This window comes from Hydra vulgaris, chromosome 13 (assembly GCF_038396675.1).
Source record: "Hydra vulgaris chromosome 13, alternate assembly HydraT2T_AEP".
Lineage (NCBI taxonomy): Eukaryota > Metazoa > Cnidaria > Hydrozoa > Anthoathecata > Hydridae > Hydra > Hydra vulgaris.
The window spans coordinates 8,482,501-8,501,695 of NC_088932.1; the positions used below are offsets into that span (position 1 = coordinate 8,482,501).

Consider the following 19,195-nt stretch of genomic DNA (forward strand, 5'->3'; position numbering starts at 1 on the left):
CCGTAAAAAATTTATTTTAATACAGATTGGAAAACATAAATTGAAAATGGCTGGTCTACAACAAATAGCGCCAATTCCGAATAACAGTATCCCTGTTATGGGTAGTATTCCAACTGTAGTTTATCAGCAACAGCCGGGTGTCGTCCTTGCTGGCCAACAGTTTCAATACACCCCAAAAAAGCCGTTTGCCCCGAGAGAAAGAAATCCCAATGAAGAACAATGGTAGATAACTTAATTTATACTTTAATAATTTTTACAATATATTATTAAAACCTACATACGAAATGAAAACGTCGACGCTTTATTATAAATACATATTGATTAATAACGGTAGTTATGTTATAGAACTTTATTGCTAGATGCGCAATAATTTGCTTTAATTACAATATTTTAACTTAGGTACATATTCTGCTACACAACCTTTTTCAATAAAATTTGACATGCACAGAAAAGAAAACTATACAAATAAGTTTTAAATTTTTTCTCAATAGTTTCAAAAATGTTCTCAACATTCCTTCAATATAAATTTGATGTTTGATCAACAACAAAGTTTTTAAGAAAAGTTAATTCAATAAAAGCGGTTGTAACAAAAAAAAAAAAAAAACTATACAAAAATGAAGTTTAACTCTTTAACTTTTTAAAAAAAGTTTATGCTGATTTAAAATTCTAAAAAATAACACAACAAAATGACGCTAAGCATGCTTTGAAAAAATGGTTGAAGCTTTTGATAACATAGTCAGTGCTGTAACTCTTATGATTTATATTAAAATATGTAAATTTTTATGGTATTGCATGAACAAGCATTGTCGCTTAACTATCAACATTTATGTTTTGGTTTTTTATTTGCTAAAATTGAAAAAGTTTATTTAATTTTCCCAGGACAGTTTATATTAAATAATAGTAAATAAATTATAGAAACTTTTTTTATATGATATAGCAGAACATTTATACTATATGACATAACTTTCAAAATGTTGGTTTTCCTATTGCATTATTTTAGATAAATAAAGTATAGGTTTATAGATAAATATAAATATAGGTATATATTTGATAATAGTTAAATTTGGTAAAAATGACAAATAGAAGTGAAACAAACGAATACAAGCCTTGTTAAGAAGCGTTACGCAGCTCACATTTTGCTTGCAAAAAGGCGATTTGCCTATGCCTTCAGCAGTTTTGCGTTACGCAAAAACTTTTATCTTTTAGAATATTTAAATTATCTTTTGATATCGTTTATGTAACATTTATTCAAAAGAAAAAAATTAGTAAGTTAGTAAAATCATTTAACCGCAATTGTAAACAAATGTATTTTGTGTTAAAGAAACAGTTTGTTTAATAATTTTGTTGTTGTTGTTAAAAATTAGTTAAAGGAAATAAAGTGTTTTAAGTTTTATCTTAAGGAATTAAATATATAGATTCCTTTTAAATATATAAATTATTTTTTATCGTAATAGTTTAAAGAATGCAGGATTTATTTTGATGAAAATATTTTATTAATAAGATATTTTATTTTAAGTTTATTGTCAATAACGTAAAGTTTTAATGACGTTCGTTTAATTTATGAAAATAAACTATGATCGCGAATATGTTATCGGTAACTGATAAAACTCTATTGTTTAAAAACACTATTAAAAAGAGTTCACAAAAAAAAAAAAGGAAAAATTTAATAACAGTTAATAAAATAACCAAAAACCAGTTGTAAAATTACAAGAAAATAAATATTATGTTACATTTTATGAAAAATATATTTTTTTCAAAATAAAATTTAGCTCATATTTGAAAAAAGTGATAAAAATGATTTTTCAAAAAAGAACTAAGATTTTATTTGTAACTTTTGTTATAGTGAGCAGGCCTTGTTACGAGATTTCGCTGCGTAGCGAAAACGCGTAGCGCATTTCTAAGTAACTCAACTCAGCAAATATATTTTGCATCGTTAGAAGTTATATTGCGTCACTAGCGTCTTTTCAAGTACCGCATTGTAATTAAAGTTATTTTATTAACGCGTTAAAAATCATACAAACAGTTTGTTTTTTTCTCACTATAACAAAAGTTACAAATAAAATCTAAGTTCTTATTAAAAAAATCATTTTTATTATTTTTTTCAAATATGAACTAAATTTTATTTTGAAAAAAATATTTTTGTAATGAAACGTAAAATGTTTGTTTATTTTCTTATGATTTTACATTTGGTTTTTGGTTATTTTATTAACTGTTAATAAATTTTTTCTTATTTAATTTGTGAACTCTTTTTAATAATGTTTTTAAACAATAAAGTTTTTTTTTGTTATTTATCAGTTACCGATAACATATTCGTGATCATAATTTATTTTCATAAATTAAATGAACGTCATTAAAACTTTACATTATTGAATTAACAATAAACAAAATATCTTATTAATAAAATATTTACATCAAAATAAATCGTGCATTTTTTAAACTTATTATGACTAAAAATAATTTTTATATTTAAAAGGAATTTATATATTTAATTCCTTAAAATAAGATAAAACTTAAAACACTTTTTTTTTTTAACTAATTTTTAATAACAAAAAAAAAAAAATGAAACAAACTGTTTCTTTAACAAAAAAATCTATTATTTTACAATTGCGGTTAAATGCTTTTACTTACGACTTTATTTCTTCTGAATAAACGTCACGTTAACGGTAATCAAAAGATAATTTAAATATTCTAAAAGATATAAGTTTTTGCGTAGCGCAAAACTGCTGAACGCGTAGGCAAATCGCCTTTTCGCAAGCAAAATGCGAGCTGCGTAGCGCTTCTTAACAAGGCCTGAGTGAGGCAAAAAAAAACTGTCTGTATGATTTTTAACGCGTTAATAAGATAACTTTAATTACAATGCGGTACTTGAAAATATGGTAGTGACGCAATATAACTTCTAACAATACAAAATATATTTGCTGAGTTGAGTTACTTTGAAATGCGTTTTCGTTATGCAGCGAAATCTTACAACAAAGTAGTCAAATTTTATTCTCTTTTTTATCAACTTTTAGCAAATGAATATTGATGTAAACGTGTTGACATTTAAAATATACCTTTAGTACTAAAATTAGTTTGTTCAAGTCATTTTTATGCTTCCAAAAGTTATTGTTTTTCTTATCGTCACATGATTAAAAAAAGTATTGTAAATTGTTATTTTAACCATGAATTTATTAGCATAAAACAATTTACTTAAGCGTGAAAGTGGAGCTAATATGTTCCAATTGTTGTTGATCAAATTTTATATTTTATAATATATATATATATATTTTGAGGAAATAGCGAAAGAACTTCTGCAATTTTCATGTAACGTAAGTTAACAAAAACATGATAAAGAATTTTTTTATTTTTATTTAGTTAAAAAACCTTAGTTTTTAAATAATATGTGCAAAAAAAATTTTAAATGTTATGATTTTACATTTAAAGTTTTGAATAACAATGCTTAGTTAAAGCACATTTTTATTTTTAATTTGTGTAACATAAGTTGCTACATGAATTTACTACAGTTCTGGCACTTTTTCATTTACAAAATGAATTACTTTATTAAGTAATTCTTATTTCGTTACATTAGTTTGACAAGGTTATAAACTGAAACTTTTCATTTAGGAGAATTTAGAAGAAAAAAAATTTTTTTAATGTTAATTAAAATTATTTATATTATCGTTTTTTTATTTTTTTATGTATTCTTATTTTGTTTGACATAAATAAATAAAAATAAGAGTTATAAGTTTTTTTATTTAGACATTAGAAATAAGATTTATTTGCTATTCTCCTAGAACCTTTTTATATTTGTTTTAGTAAAACAAATCATTTGTAAATACAATTAAGGGAGGTCATCCTTAAAGCTTGTCACCCTATATTTGTCAATTCTTAACCCCTTCCCTCCCAACACAAACGATCTTATATACCTGAAACCCCTCTCCTTCCTAAACTGTGATAGCAGTTTTTACGTCAAAAATATTTTTAAAGATTTAAATGCAAATACTTTTCAGCATTTTAAAATTTCAACCAAGTAAAAATAAGGCAATACACATAAACGTAAGAAGTGTAAGTAAAAACTTTGACTAACCAAAGATTTTCTCATTTAAATGACTCAAATAAGTATTAATAAAGTTTAAATACTAAAGTAATTTTTTAAAGTTGCTCTTAGTTTTGCGGAAAATTTGTTTTTGATTTGGTAACTTTTATAAATGTTATGAACAATCACTCAGAAAGAGTTTTTAAAATTTCATTTGTTAAATATTTTTGATGAATGAGTTCAATACTTTTGCATTTCTTTTATTACGTCACTCTAAAAATTCTAATAATATTTGTCAATAACAAGTATATTTTTTGTAATATTTGGACAAACTTTTGTAGCAATGGTTTTTAAAACATTACTTTATTTATTAAAATCACTTAAAAGATATTATTACAGTCTTTTACAGAAAAATGTGCAGTTGCACGTCATATGACCAGGCAAATCACCATTTGCTTTGGAGATTTGACCGCGGCTATTTTAAAAAACCTTTTTAAAATGCGCTGAATGAAAAATATTCTGAATTATACCTTAGCTGAAATAAATTTCATCAAAAACTTCTCAACAAACGTTTTTATACTAGTGAAGCATAAAGTAACAATTTACTTTTAATGATTTTTTTTTAAAGTATAATTGACAGTTGTATATAATTTTTTAATTTATATAAATTGTTGAATTATGCATTTTTTATATTAAAAGTTATTTTGTTTTTATGAAAATTGACTTTCTAGGACAATGAAATCTCTTTAACAAATTTTAATATAAGAATAATTAAAGTTAATACATTTAAAAAGATAAACAAAATTTTGTTGAAAAAAAGAAGACAAATTTTTTAGAAAGCTGTCACAATTAAATAAGTTTGATCTTTAATGCTTTTATATTGTCGAAACACTTTTTAATGAAGTAACAAAACTCTTCTAATGAATTTTCATAATAAATAATAATAAACTGTTTGTTTTTTGTTTTTGTTTTTTATTTATATTATTATTTATTTTTTATGATATATGTTAATCTTTTGAAACAAAGTTTAAAAAAAAGTTAAAACAAATGAAATAGTTTTTTAATGTGTAATTATTTACTTGTTTACGTTTACATGAAAACTGATATTTTTAAATTAGTAAAAAAAAAAAACACTATAGTTTAAATCGAGTGTGAGTATTTTTTAAACAATCATTAAAAGTAAATTGTTCTTTGTTTATTTAAGTTTATTAAATCTAAACATTAATAATGATAAAAAATTATTCCGAATGTAATTAAAAACATAATTTAAATAAACTAAGCATCTTAGTTTTTTGATTTTTGTTTTAGTTGGGTTATATACCTATATAAATTGTGTTTTTGCTTTAGTTAAGTTTTTTTTTAATTTTCTCTTTTGTTAAGATTTTTTTTTTTTTAGTTTTTTTTAGATATGTTTTCTATATTTTACAAAAAGTAATTATTCCTATTTTTAAAACATTAGACCCTTAATAGTAAAACTTGTTTACTGTTAAACCTTATGTTTAGTATTATTTTCAGTTGTTTCTTTTTGGATTAAATCAGGGCTTTATAAAAACAGTTAAATATAGTTATTTTCAAATACTAAATGTGTTGTTTTAAATATTGATTTTTAATAAGAGCGGTACTTAAAATTATAATTTTATTAGAGTAAACATGTTTGATATTTTCTTTTAGTAAAATTTTTGTTGGTGCCGTTGGTCGAAATACAACAGAAGGTAATTTTTGTATGCGTTAATAGTATTATGCATTTGACAAGATTATTTGTATTACTAATTTTAACATAACAGAAAGTTTAGTCACAAAAGAGGTAAATAAAAGATTTCCTTCTAGCTAAGTAGATTATTTAAATAAAATTTCTAAATTTTTTATTTATTTAAAGGGATCTCTAAGTGCTGAGACAAGTTGTGTTCATACCTTAAGTAAACCTTTATTTTTTATTTTTGTTAATATCTTGATAAATTATTTATTTTGGAAAGTTTAAACTTTTCTGAGCTTTATTTAATATATGAAAAAAATTTGTCTTGTACTTTTTGATCCCTTAAAATAATTTATTTATATGTATTTAAATGTCAAATTATTTGATAATCTAATTGTATGAAAAAAACTTTTAAAATGTTGAAACAATTCATACCCAAACAAATTTTTTACTAAGATATTTCTCTGATATTTTGCTGAGATAAATCAGTGATCAAATTAACAGCAGGAGTATATCGCCATTCAAAAGAAAATATTTTAAAATTTTTTATGTTTATTAAATTCTGAATTTAATAAATATAAAATTAGTTGTTTTTTAAAATTAAAAAATTATTATTATAAATGTTTAAAGGAAAAACATCCTAGATGTAAATTCTGTGTGTGTGTGTGCATGTGTATATTGCTTTATATATTAATGTGTATGCAGAACTGTCAATTTTGTTTAAAAATATTTTCCAAAAAATTTTTTTTTTACTTTATTTTTAGACAAGATTTCTGGATCTTACTAAGTAGTAAAAATTATATAAGTTTAAGAAAGGTTATAAATTCAACTGCTTTTATTAAATCTGTCTTTAGAGTCTCTAAGAGCATACTTTGGAAAGTTTGGTGAGATTTCAGATAGTGTTATAATGTGCAATAAACAAACTGGTGAACCAAGGTTATTTATGTTTTTTGGGGTTTTTTTAAAAATTGTTAATTGTTAAAATAATATATATATGGTCCGTCCAAAATCAGAAGATTTTTTGTTTTTTCTAATATTTTGAGTTTAACATTTTAATACCTTTAAACTTTTATGCCAAGTTTTTTGTAGCTAGAATTAGTTCTTGACTGTCAGTGTAACATAGCAGAATTGATATGTGTTTTGTGCTTAAAAAGCCATTGTAAAGTTTGCGATGTATTTTAAGGTCACATGTAATAATATAATTAGTAAAACTAAAATACATTCTGTTCAAATGTTTTTCACTCGTTCTTAATTTTTCTTTTCAAATCTCTATTCATTTTAAAGCCAATTTGATAGTTTGTGAGGTCTTCTTGTCCACAGTGGGCTAAACTGCTGTTTTCATTTGTATATCTTTAATACATTTATATATATATATATTAAACTTTACAAAAAATTTTATTTTTTTAAATTATTTTAAGGGCTTATTCTTTTAATTTTATTCAAATCTGTTGCCTAAATAATCTTGTTTAAAAGTGTCTAATTTTTCATACTATTTTTTTTCAATTACAATATTTTTTCACAATAGTACTATAGTTACTGTTTACACAATGTTTAACTAGTGCCAACATATTTTGAAAATTTATTTTATGTGGTAAAATATTAGTTAAAAATGTTCTCTACCTCTATAAATTTTCCTGCTGCTACCTTATATTGAGCAAAAACTTATTTTATTGACATTAGCTTTAATTTGTTTTTACTAAACTAATAGCAAAGTTTTTGCACTTATGTTTTTGTAGTAATTTTTTTTTTAAATCATTTTCTTTACTTTTGTAGAGGTTTTGCATTTGTGACATTTAAATATCCTGATGCTGTTCAAGCTGTTATTGATCAGTGTAGTAATGGTGGTCATACCCTTGATGGTAAAACTGTAAGTGTTTTGTATTTGCTAAAATACAGTAGGCTTAAAAGTGTGTACATTTTATTTATAATTATATCTTTTAACTGTTAGATCTTACACAATGTGTAAAATCTAACTCTAATTAATATCTAACACTCAGCAGCGTCTGATTAAAGTTTTCAATTGTCTAACTACAATATCAGACTGCCTGATCTATACTATAAGTTGTTATATGTTATATATATTAGCCACTCTTTTTTTTTTTATCGACAGCCAATTTTTATGCAGTGGCTAATAAGTGGCGTAGAGGTCATATTTAAATGTAAAAATTTTTTACTTTTTCTTGATAAAAGTATTTGCGATTGTTCACAGTTAAATTTTTTATGATTTTTGACTAAATTTAGAGCAATTTATGCTTGCTTCATGTCAAAAAAAGGCTGAAGTTAGGCATCAAACCACAGATCAGTGAAGGACCCAACATTTTTTGGTGTTTGAGATAAGAGACAAGGTGCAAACTCCAAACATTTGTATGTTTATACTATGTCAAATAATGATGCTTTGCAAAATATTGCGATAATTGAAGGCTGGGAACAAAAAAAGCCCTTAAATTTCATCCCCCTGCCTTAAACTTGAGAGAAACATGTTGGTAAAATAATTTTTTGCTATTCTTAATTAAGTTTATATTCATCAATAAATTTTAAGTTTCATAGTATTATCTCTCAGTGTTCATAAATTATGACCATATAAAGTTTAAGCCCCCCTCAATTTGAGGGGCTTTAAACTTTATATGGTCATAATTTTTGAACGCTTAGAGGTTGTAAAAAAGTACTTAAAATTTATCAATGAATATAAATTTAGTTAATAATAATTTAGAATAGTAAAAATATTTTTTCAATTACTTGTTGCTCTCACATTTGGGACAGGGGGATAAAATTTTAGAGCTTTTTTGTTCCCAGCTTCCAATGCAATTTTTTAAAAAGCATCACTATTTAATATTAGTATAAACATGCAAATGTTTTGATTTGCTCCATGTTAGCTATCTCAAACACTAAAAAATGCTAGATCCATCACTGCCACAGACTTATAGTTTCTGAAGCAAATTTGCATCAAAATTCAGCGTTTAAATGCTGTAAATGTATTTCTTTTTTAAGAAATAGTTATAAATTATTAAATATACAACTCAAGACCTAGTTTCTGGTCTTTATCAACAAAACTGCTTTTGGAAGAGTTTCAGCTTTGATTCTATCAGTTTTTACATCTTTTCAAACCTCCCGTTGTTTTTGAATACATAACTTTTTACCATTTTTATATTGTGATCTCTGTCAATAGATGCTAATGCCACCTCCAAACACCTCTATGGTTTAACCATGATTTGAATTTCACCTCTGCAGCAGGCTCAATATACATCTGTCAATAGTCTTATTGATTTTAAAAGTGTAAATTATAAAATAATGCAACGTAGAATAAATAAGGTTTAAAATGATACTGCTAAAAACTTATTACATTTATTTTTGACAAGATAAAATCAATGTGGTATTTCTATTGATTTCATTTTTATTATATTTCTACTGATTTTAAGAAAAGTCTATCATTGGAAAAAAATTGGTTTTAAGCTTTTTCTTTGTATTTTACATCTGATTTTAAACTATTTTGCAAATCATTGCTTTTAAACAATTTGTTTTTTTATGGCATAAATTATTCTTAAATAATAAGACTAAAGTATCAAAACTTATGAAATTATGTTTTACTTAAAAAACTGCAGAATCAGTTGCTATTTTAAGTGGGTTTAAACTGAAAAGTTGCAGGTCAAAAGCTGCGATACCCTCTACAGAGGTGATTTTACTTCCCTTTCCTCCTTCCTAAAGAAGGTGATTTTCAAGTTATAGTTGGTTTTTATACTAATTTAATCAGCTAATTGGGTATTTGACAATTCAGTCGGCTAAAATTTAATTTTGATGGGTTTTTTTTTTTTTTTCCACGAAGCCAGTCGATGTTTTTAAAGGATTCAACCACCCCCACTCTCATTTTACTTGTTGAATAGCCTCTGGCCCTGGAGAGAGAAATGTAGTCAGCCATTCTATTGATCTCTTTGAGTATTTTATTACTCAGAATAAAAACCTGCCTATTTTTAAAGAAATGCAACTTGAGTTTTATAAAAATTCAAGGCGCATGAAACAGCTCCATATTTGTTAGTTTTTGCCTGATGGTCTGATTTTTTTCCGCAAGTTATCAATATGTCAAAGGTCTAAATGTAAATAATTTTAAAATTAAAAACTTATACATTTTTTTCTTGCAAAAAAAGTATTTTAAAATAAAGTGGTTGTATCTTTACCTTACTATTTTTTAACCTTTTATTGTTTTATGATATAAATAGTTTATTCTCAGGCTTATTTATGGCTACGGCTACATGAAGTTCTTCGACATAATAGCAGGAAGTTAACAAGAATAATGTTTGATCAGGAAACTTAGCTAATCTTGTACAAACCCTTTTTAAATAGCCAGGACTTGAAGTGGTTGAACTGTATGAGATCAAAAGCATCTAACAAATTTCTAGTTGCTGTGTATTGGGCCTCAACACGTTTTAAAATAGTGTTTAAAAACCATGTTTTTTAAATTTCATAATGAATTAGTGCATTTTTTTTTAACCATCAGTTCAAATCATCAAATGTCCATCAAAAATAATAGCAATAAAAATTTGCACAATTGGTATGGATGAAAAACCTTTGTAATATTTGTAAACCATTATTTGTAATAACGTTATTAAATAGTTAATGATTTGTAAATTTCTTTTCGTGCTGATTGTTTGAAAATGCCCTTAAAAATTTTTTAAATGTTAAACTTTAAAAGAGTGGTGCAAGTATAAATAGTCATCCAAAATAAACATTAAAAAATTTCATTAAGAAAACAATACCTTTTGAATATTTTATGACACTCCACATAATAAAATTTGTTCATCAGTGTCAAAATGGGATTGGCTAATATATATTTTTGTTCTATATTGTTCATTCATTAAACAACCTATAACATTAATAACAGAATTATTAAATCCTAATTAAGACGCAGTTTTAATAGTTATTTTTTAACAGTTGTAGTATGTATGGGGTGGGGACAAAATATAATTAAGAGTGGGTTTATAATATTAACTTTTAAAACAATTGAGCTATTTAAAATGGGATATTAAAGAAAGCCGACACCGTGTTTTTGTTATGTAAAAATGGATGTATATATATAATGGATGTATGTGTGTGTCTGTGTGTGTGTGTGTATATATATATATATATATATATATATATATATATATATATATATATATATATATATATATATATATATATATATATATATATATATATATATATATATATATAATATGTGTATGTGTAAAAAATTTCATTTTTCTTTAAAATTCTAGCCATTGCAAGTGCGCAAATACTTCCCAAAAGCTGAGGTAGAATTTTATTTTTATACATGAAGTTATAGGAAAAAATATTATGTTATAAGTTTTAAAAATAATAATTTAGTATGATGCAGAGAAAGCAGCGGTTGCAGCTAGTAATGGTGTTGGTGCTAATGGTAGTAATTCCCAGGTATTCTGTCAGAGTTTTATATTTTATCAACACTTTTAGTTTTTTTCTTCCAAAAAAGTAGTAATAGTAGTATTATTACCACTATCTTTTTTTGATTTAAATGGTGAATTATTTGATTATAAATGTTTATATATAATATACTGCCTATGTATATATTTTCTGTAAATAAATGTTTCATGAAAGAGCTAAGAAATTGTATTTTTAAGTTTCAGTACAAAGGGCCAATGAAAGTTAACCCTGAGCTAAAAGTGTTTGTTGGTGGCATTGGAATTGGAACAACAGAAGATGATGTTCGAAAATATTTCAGTACATTTGGAAAGGTTTGTTATACCATTGACAATCATGTTTGTCTTAATTTTGAAGATAGTTATTTTTAGTTTAATATTTGTGTCTTTTAGTTTAATATTGTGTCAGTTTAATATTTTTGTCTCAAAAAGCAGGGTTTTATTATCTTTTTAGGTTGTACAAGTTGACATGCCATACCACCATATATATAAATGCCCTAAAGGTAATATAAGTTTCATAGTTTGACTTAAAAATCATTTAAAAGTTGTTTATTATAATTTAAAATTAATTTCATTAAAACTTTATTGCAGTTCTGAAAATTAAAAAGTGTATCTGTTTTTTAATAACAAGAGCTAACTTAGAGAAATATTTTACATGGCTGCATCTTAGAATTAATGTTTTTTTATAATATATATATATAATTTAATTTAATCTGCATAATTCAAATGATTGAGTAATTTATTTTATGCTGAAAAAGAGTGTAATATATGTATATGTTTATTATGAGTGTTTATTTTTTTGTTACTTGAATAAAGTTTTTGATAAACGTTTATATGCGCATCAACTTAATACAGTGGGGTTGCTTGGACAGTCCACAGAAAAGATGTTAAAAGTATCAATTAAAGGCAAAAATTGGGATTATAGCATTCGAATTCCGATCAAGAGATTGTTGCAACTTTAAAAAATAGAATTTTTATTTTCAGAAAACATGGTTTATCTATTTTTATTATTTAGTTGTGTTTATTTTTTATATTGATGATTTGTGCAACAGGATTTGCTTTTGTTGGTTTTGAAAATTCGGAGTCAGTGCATGCTGTAACTCAAGACAGATATCACCAAATCAATGGCAAAACGGTGTGCACCAAATAGTTTGTATTACTGTTTTATTGTGTAGGTTATGGAGATTATATAATATATACTAAATATTTATTATATGCATATATTGTATGAACTATGATGCAGAATGTTTTCTATGGCTTATATTATATTATTTGAATGACACTCAATAGTCAATAATTGAATCATATATTTTTATTTTGGTTGTTGTTAAAATTTTAGACATGGGATATATGAAAATATATTATTTAAATGAATTTTGAATGCAGAATTTTAGCTTTTTTAACAGATTTGGTATATACATTTGTTCGTAATTTAAAATATTTTCTGCTTGATATTGTTAATGTCATATATTGCCCTAGAAAGATGTTGCATTAGGATTTTTATTTTATTAATATTTTATCTTCTTTATTACATTTCTTTTATTTTAAAGGATTGATTTACTTTTTGGTAAAATGTTGTTACACTTAGGAACATTATTACAATCAGAATTAAATCTTATTAAAAATTTATTTCATGTTTTAGGTAGAAGTAAAAGGGGCAGATGAACAGGCGCAACATTTCAATAAGAGACGTGAGGGTGAGGAGTGAAAACTTCCTCAAAAAATTTTTTTTTTTTTTTTTTTTGAAAAAAAAGTTATATATACATTTGTATTATATTTTGGATGAATTTTTTTGAGTTTATTTTATAGCAATGTCTTCTTTTGGTCGTGGGCGGGGCATTGGAGTTCAGCAGCAGACAGCAATTGGCACTGTTTCAGGATTTGGTGCTTTTTCATTGCCTCAACAACAGGTTTTAGTGCCTCAGAATATTGGCGGAATCACTCAATATACAGCTGGTAATACATTTTTATTTGTCCTCAAGATAATTGAGGATTTAAAATATTTACAAGTTTGTGCTGATAAATTTTCTTTTTAGTGCAAATGCCGCAAACACAAACAGCTGGAGGATATGTTTTTGACCCTTCGACAAATACATACTATCAGATCCCAGCGACTCCTATTATTACAGGTAGTTTAAAAATATAGTTTTAAGTATTTTATATTATTATACTTTTAATTGCAATACTAAAATGTACCTAAGAAGCTGTTAATTTGGTATTTAATTTCTTTTAATTTTAATTGAACAACCAATTTAATTGAGTTTATATTATTAAGTTATAATGTCCTGCTATCACTCAGTTTTTAACTCTTACAAAAAGGCTATTAATGATCATGTTCCTTGATCATTGAAAGACTTATTATAAAAGTTTTTTTTTTTAAACATGGTTGGTATTATATTGTGGCGTAATGGGCATTTTTCATCATTTTGCTAGTTTCAACTAATACTTTATCTTACATAATTCTTAACTTATACGTTTGTTTGTTTTTTATTTTCTTTATTATAGGAACAGCTGGTGGCACTTTGGTTAGTCAACAATTTGCTCAACCGGGTATAACCTATCTAAGTACAGGAGCACAGTTTCAAAGGCCCGGTACAATAACAGCTGATATGCTGTCTAGCTTGACATCAGGACAAGTCGGTGAGTAAACAAGAAATTATTTTGAATGTAGTTAACATCAGGATGAGTTGGTGAGTAAACGAAAAGTTATTTTAATATTCAAAAGTTTAATAACAAAAAAAAAATTTTCCAGCTGCAATTGGTGGTGTTTATTCCAGTGAAACTTCGCAATTCGGGCCTGCACGATCTCACATTTTAGCTGGTACACATCAACCAATGGCCGGTAACGCCGTCGATCCGCATGTTGTTTATTCTTCATCTACCTCAATTTCGGCTGGTGACGTTGCTGCCATTTCTTCTCAACGAGGATATCATCCTTATGGTAGATAAACTTGAATCTGCTTTAAACAGTTATAACTTTTAACAGAACTAACTGCTGGTGTCCTAATGTTTCATACAAAGGTGGTATCGGGTCTCTATTGCGAAGAGGTTTTTTATTGTGTTTTAAACAGCCAATATTAATACGACGATATTTAGCGTTTATCTTCATAAATTACTAGAATTATAATATAAACATGCTTGATGGTTAATCGCTTGCATTTTATGAAAGATATAGATATGCGGCTCCAATAAACTGTTGTAGTCTGCTTTTTATTTACTCGTTTTTGATGTTTAACTTGTTTTCGCTTTTGTTCAAATGTTGTGACTATTTGAACATGAAACAATTTTACTGACAAGGTAGCAGCAGTTTTTTTGTTTGTTTGTTTTTTAATGCCGCTTTTTTAATTCACCATTAAAACTCAATTTAACAGTTTAAAACGGACTAAAGTTACTATTTCAACTAAATCTTATTTTTCTGTATACATATCATAGAGTGCTCAACGAATGATATTAGAGCTGAAAATATAAGGGGGGAAATTTTTAAGTTAATCGCGGTACTACCAGGGACGTGGTGGGGAAAAGGATCGAACTTGGCACTTCCCGCTGATGAAGCGTGCGCTTTACCTCTGCCCCACTATCGCGTCTTCTATTTATGCGGAAATAGCGTTTTGATAATTTCAAACCATTTTTATGATACTACGAAATGAAATTTAAAAAATCCGCTTATGTGCCACCATATATTACGTAGCATTGAGGAGATGGGGGTGTCTCAAATTTGCGTACGAAAAAGGAGGGTCCAACAATGCGCTAAAAATTGAGGCGGAAGTTTGCGTTCACTTGCCCATTAAGCTGATTTAGAAACTGAGACGCGGGGGTATTACAGAACGCTGTTTTAAAACCACGGTCTCGTTGACTCATTTTATTTTTACTTAAATTTAGAAAAGTTACAAACCGGAACGTAGACTTGAGATTTCGATAATTCAAAAAAAATGGAGAAACTAATCGTTAAATGGTTTAATCTCGAATAATGCGACGTATATAAATAAGATGAATTAAATTTTACCAAGTTTTTTATTTTAAGCAGTTGAATTCTTTTTAATTACACGTAATAATACTAGTTACATTTTATATATGTATATATAAAAGTAATATAAAAAATATCAAGTTGAAATATGACTGCGTTAAACAGCCTTAAAACGGCAATAGACACATTAATTGCATATTCAGAGGGCATAATAGACGATTGTGAATTCCCACAGCTCTATGAATTAAGCTATTCAATATATCCTCACTGGTACTACAATAAGCTTAACTTATCGTTACACTACGCGTCGCGAAGCGAAAGTAGGATTTTACTAACTTTTCAGAAAAAAGATTTTAATTTTAATATTTTAAAATTTTTTTAAAAAAGTTAGCATTAGCTGATAAAAAAAACTTATTTATTCATCTTTTGGATACAATTTGACAAATGATTTTATTGAATCTCAGCTTTACAATCCAAACGTAAAACAATCTTTTGTAGATGATGTCCTGCAGGTGTGCCATATTAGTGGACTAAGCTTTGAAAAGTTAAGGAATGAAAAAAATATAATATATTTTGTGGTGGTGGGGGACAAAATCCCGAAAGATATTGAAACATTTTCAAGCAAACTCTAGAAGAAAACATTCCAAAACGATTTCTATTCTTCCTTTCAAACTTTAGGCAATTTTTTCTTTTTCCTTGTAATAGTATTTACAAAAGGTGGTTAAGAAAAAAAAAAAAATGTTATCAAATAAATGATACATTTTATATATTAAAAACCAAGGAAAGAAAAAAAATGTCTGGATCATTGTTTTGTGTGTCCGTAAAGATTGATTGATTAGAGCATGTTACTGGAGAGGTAACCAGTTTTTTATTTATTATAAATTTTCTGCGATAAATAGACTTTTTAGAAGTGAAATAATACTCTTTAGTAACATGGTATAATATCAATTCATTGTAGTGGGTTTTATTAAAAACCGATTAGTTGATAAATATAATAAACAACACTAGATGCGGAGCGTTACATTTGTTCCTAGACTTTACTAAAAGCTAAGCGTGGTTTAATGTTTTAAAATGGTTAATTTTAATTTTAGCAAACTTTTGTTTTATGACTTCCTCGAAAATTTCCACAAGTAAAAATGTATTTGCATGTGCTTTAGTTTTGCTGTCAATTTTTTTATGAATTTATGCTGGTTACACAGTAAGTTTTAACATTTTTGAAAGTCTGTCTTTTTATGTAATAAAAATTTGTGAAAAAAGAAAAAAGTTGTTTCTAACTAAATATAAAGTATAAGTATAATATGTATTATATATTAAGTTGTTATTATTATTGTTAATGAGCTATGAAGCTATGAATATTAAATTACAATATATATATATATATATATATATATATATATATATATATATATATATATATATATATATATATATATATATATATATATATATATATATATATATATATATATATATTTAAACAACTTTAAAAAGTATTTTACACAATAGAGTGTTCTTAAAATGTTCTTAAAAGAACAGAGCAATTATATATTAGTAGAAAATCACTTAACAAAAATTTTTTTCCATTTTACACTGTGTTTCATCAACAAAGATTCATCAGAAAAAAAAATAGAGGTTCTTAAAATGGAGTAATTAAGCGTTTGACAAAAATTATTCCAGGTTTAGTGTATCATCCTTGTTAACTTTATGTCCTAATTATTAAGCATTTTATGAACTCATAGTTTGATTCCTTATCAACATCTCCTAATATTAATTACTGGTTCATTAATGAGTTGATTAGTAACTACCATGATTTATTTGAAAAATACAAGCTTAGCGGGCTAGTTATTAAAAGTAATATGGCGGGAAAGATTATACGGAGCTGGACTTGTTATGTAAAGGATACAAATCTTATCGAGACAATGAATTTACCCGCGATTTATTTTTCTAAACTAAAGCTTATTTCAAATGCACGATGGAATTCAAGAGCTATCTATTGCTTGAAATATATACTTTTGACAAATAAAGAAATAATAATAAAGGCGTACAATTTTATTGTAGATCACTAGGTCACGCCATTGTTCTCTTGCAGAAGAAACGCTGACGATATGACAAAGTTAAAATTGGCATTAACTGGTAATTGTCTGTAGCAGGCTTGTGGAGCTGGGCTAGAGCCGGGGAGTTGTTGTTTTTTGGTGGAGCCGGAGTCGCAAAAATCAAGCGGCTCTCGGCTCTTTTTAAAGGAACAAAATGTACTTTTTTTTTTACTGTAGACAAACTTTATTCATTCATTGTTTAACTAATTTGTTGAATGAATTATTTATTGAATTTCTGTTTTTTTTAAATATTTTTTCTAACAGTTACAGTCTTGCCAAAACGTAATAAAAATATCTTAACAATTTTGTACTCAACAAAATACTATCCTTTAATAGCATTTCTTAATATGCTTTATTAAATAAAATAAAAAAACAAGTAAATTATACATGGAAATATTCTTACAGTATTACATATATTGCTTTATATTATTTTTATACTGATATTATTTTGTTAAATATTTGATCAAAGGTTATTCATATCTTAAAAGTTATATTAAATCATGCAATCGTTAAGTTCGGTTGATGAATTTCGTTTTAAAACTTGTCACTAACACATTTAAAACTTTTTTATTTTGCGTTGTTACATTAAGTAATAAACAAACGTCATCAAAACAGTTAGTAAAGCGAAAAAAAAATTCTGCACAACTATCTACAAAATCCTTCTGCATCTTTACTTTCGATCACTAAAACATCAGAATCTAGCAAAACTACTGTTTATCTGGTCATAAAACAATACAAGAGCTCTCTATTTATTGAATAAGCAAAAGGATCTAGAAGGTAAGAACGCTTGCTTTATAAGCAGGAGATCCAGGTTCGAAACGAGCTCTGGACATATTTTCGCGTCACGGTAAGGAAGGAGGCGTGAACTTCCTGGTTAAATGCACTTCCGCGGTGCTCTGTGACAAGACCGTTAGGACTTCTTGGGGCACCTAATATTAAAAAAAAAAAAAAAAAGTGGTTTTAAGGATAAGAAAACAGCAGTTAATATTCGACGATCATTCACTCTCAACCCCGGCTTATTGAACAGAGGACGAGCCAAAAGTTATAAAGTTCCAGACTTCTTTTTATCAGGAAAGTTGAAAAATTTAACTAATTAAATTCTTATTGAGTCATTAAATATCCAAACCGATCAGATAAGCATTCACTGACTGCTTTACCCAGTGGGCACGGGACGTACAAAAGACGCCTTATAAACGTCTTTGGAGCGTTTTGATCGTCTTCTGAACGTTTTGAACGCCATTTGAATTTTTTTTGTCTTTTTTTTAATTATATTTCTATATTTTAAAGAAAAATATCCGGTTTTTATAAAAAAAGCAATTTACTGTATTTTTTCGGTTCATCCGGACTAATTTCTGATTGATCCAGAAAATTACATATGTCCAGTTATTTTTATTCAAAAAACAGTTGGCGCCGATATTTTATAGAGTTTTACAAACTTTTTAAAAAATTTATAAACAATATCTTTAAGTATAAACTTATTAAAATTATAAACAAGTCTGCTATTATCTGATTCTTTGTTCTTTAGTTTCTTACAAATTTTCTCAAGGTTCTATTAGATGTTTTTAATAACTTAAAAGATGAATAAATAAAATAGCCGTGTTTTAAAAATTCAATGCAGAACAGCTTATCAGTATAACATTTTAGTTCATGATATAGATCTTTCTAGATTAGTTTATCACTAGTTAAAATTTATTAAATTATTTCTTAAATATTTTTTAAAATAAAAAACAACAAAACTTTGAATTGATATTATAAACTATATTGAGATTTCTTTACCAAAAAAAAAAGTCTAAATTACTAACAATAGCTTTCAAAAAAACACTCAATAGAGATACATATCAAATGTCACAAACAAATAATTAACTGAATCCCTAGTGTTTTCTGCCAAAAATGTTAGACGTGTATGACTAACTCGTGCAGTTTTGCTTTCTTTGTTTCTGACTTCAATAGCACTCTCAGACAGACATAGATCCCTCCAGGCTTTATTTTGAAAATCCGGAA

At 26.1% G+C, this 19,195-nt stretch overlaps 1 protein-coding gene across 5 annotated transcripts in view; it reads left to right on the forward strand.

Moving 5' to 3' along the window:
- The window catches only part of LOC100200147 (uncharacterized), a 14,472-nt gene extending 35 nt beyond the window's left edge, over window positions 1–14,437 (forward strand). Inside the window, exons 1-14 of one of the 5 annotated variants that reach the window (XM_065815545.1) lie at window positions 1–222; window positions 5,687–5,727; window positions 6,563–6,644; window positions 7,482–7,575; window positions 10,958–10,993; window positions 11,067–11,132; window positions 11,339–11,452; window positions 11,592–11,640; window positions 12,190–12,272; window positions 12,780–12,828; window positions 12,947–13,093; window positions 13,174–13,266; window positions 13,643–13,777; window positions 13,890–14,437. The exon at window positions 1–222 is cut by the window's left edge and continues 35 nt beyond it. In XM_065815545.1, coding sequence (XP_065671617.1) covers window positions 47–222; window positions 5,687–5,727; window positions 6,563–6,644; window positions 7,482–7,575; window positions 10,958–10,993; window positions 11,067–11,132; window positions 11,339–11,452; window positions 11,592–11,640; window positions 12,190–12,272; window positions 12,780–12,828; window positions 12,947–13,093; window positions 13,174–13,266; window positions 13,643–13,777; window positions 13,890–14,086 — 1,362 coding nt within the window. In that variant the 5' untranslated portion in view covers window positions 1–46 and the 3' untranslated portion in view covers window positions 14,087–14,437. Of the gene's footprint in view, window positions 223–5,686; window positions 5,728–6,562; window positions 6,645–7,481; window positions 7,576–10,957; window positions 10,994–11,066; window positions 11,133–11,338; window positions 11,453–11,591; window positions 11,641–12,189; window positions 12,273–12,779; window positions 12,835–12,946; window positions 13,094–13,173; window positions 13,267–13,642; window positions 13,778–13,889 lie in introns of all 5 variants that reach the window. The other 4 variants (XM_065815547.1, XM_065815548.1, XM_065815546.1 and 1 more) reach the window with 4 other exon arrangements.
- The last annotated feature ends 4,758 nt before the right edge of the window (window positions 14,438–19,195 follow it).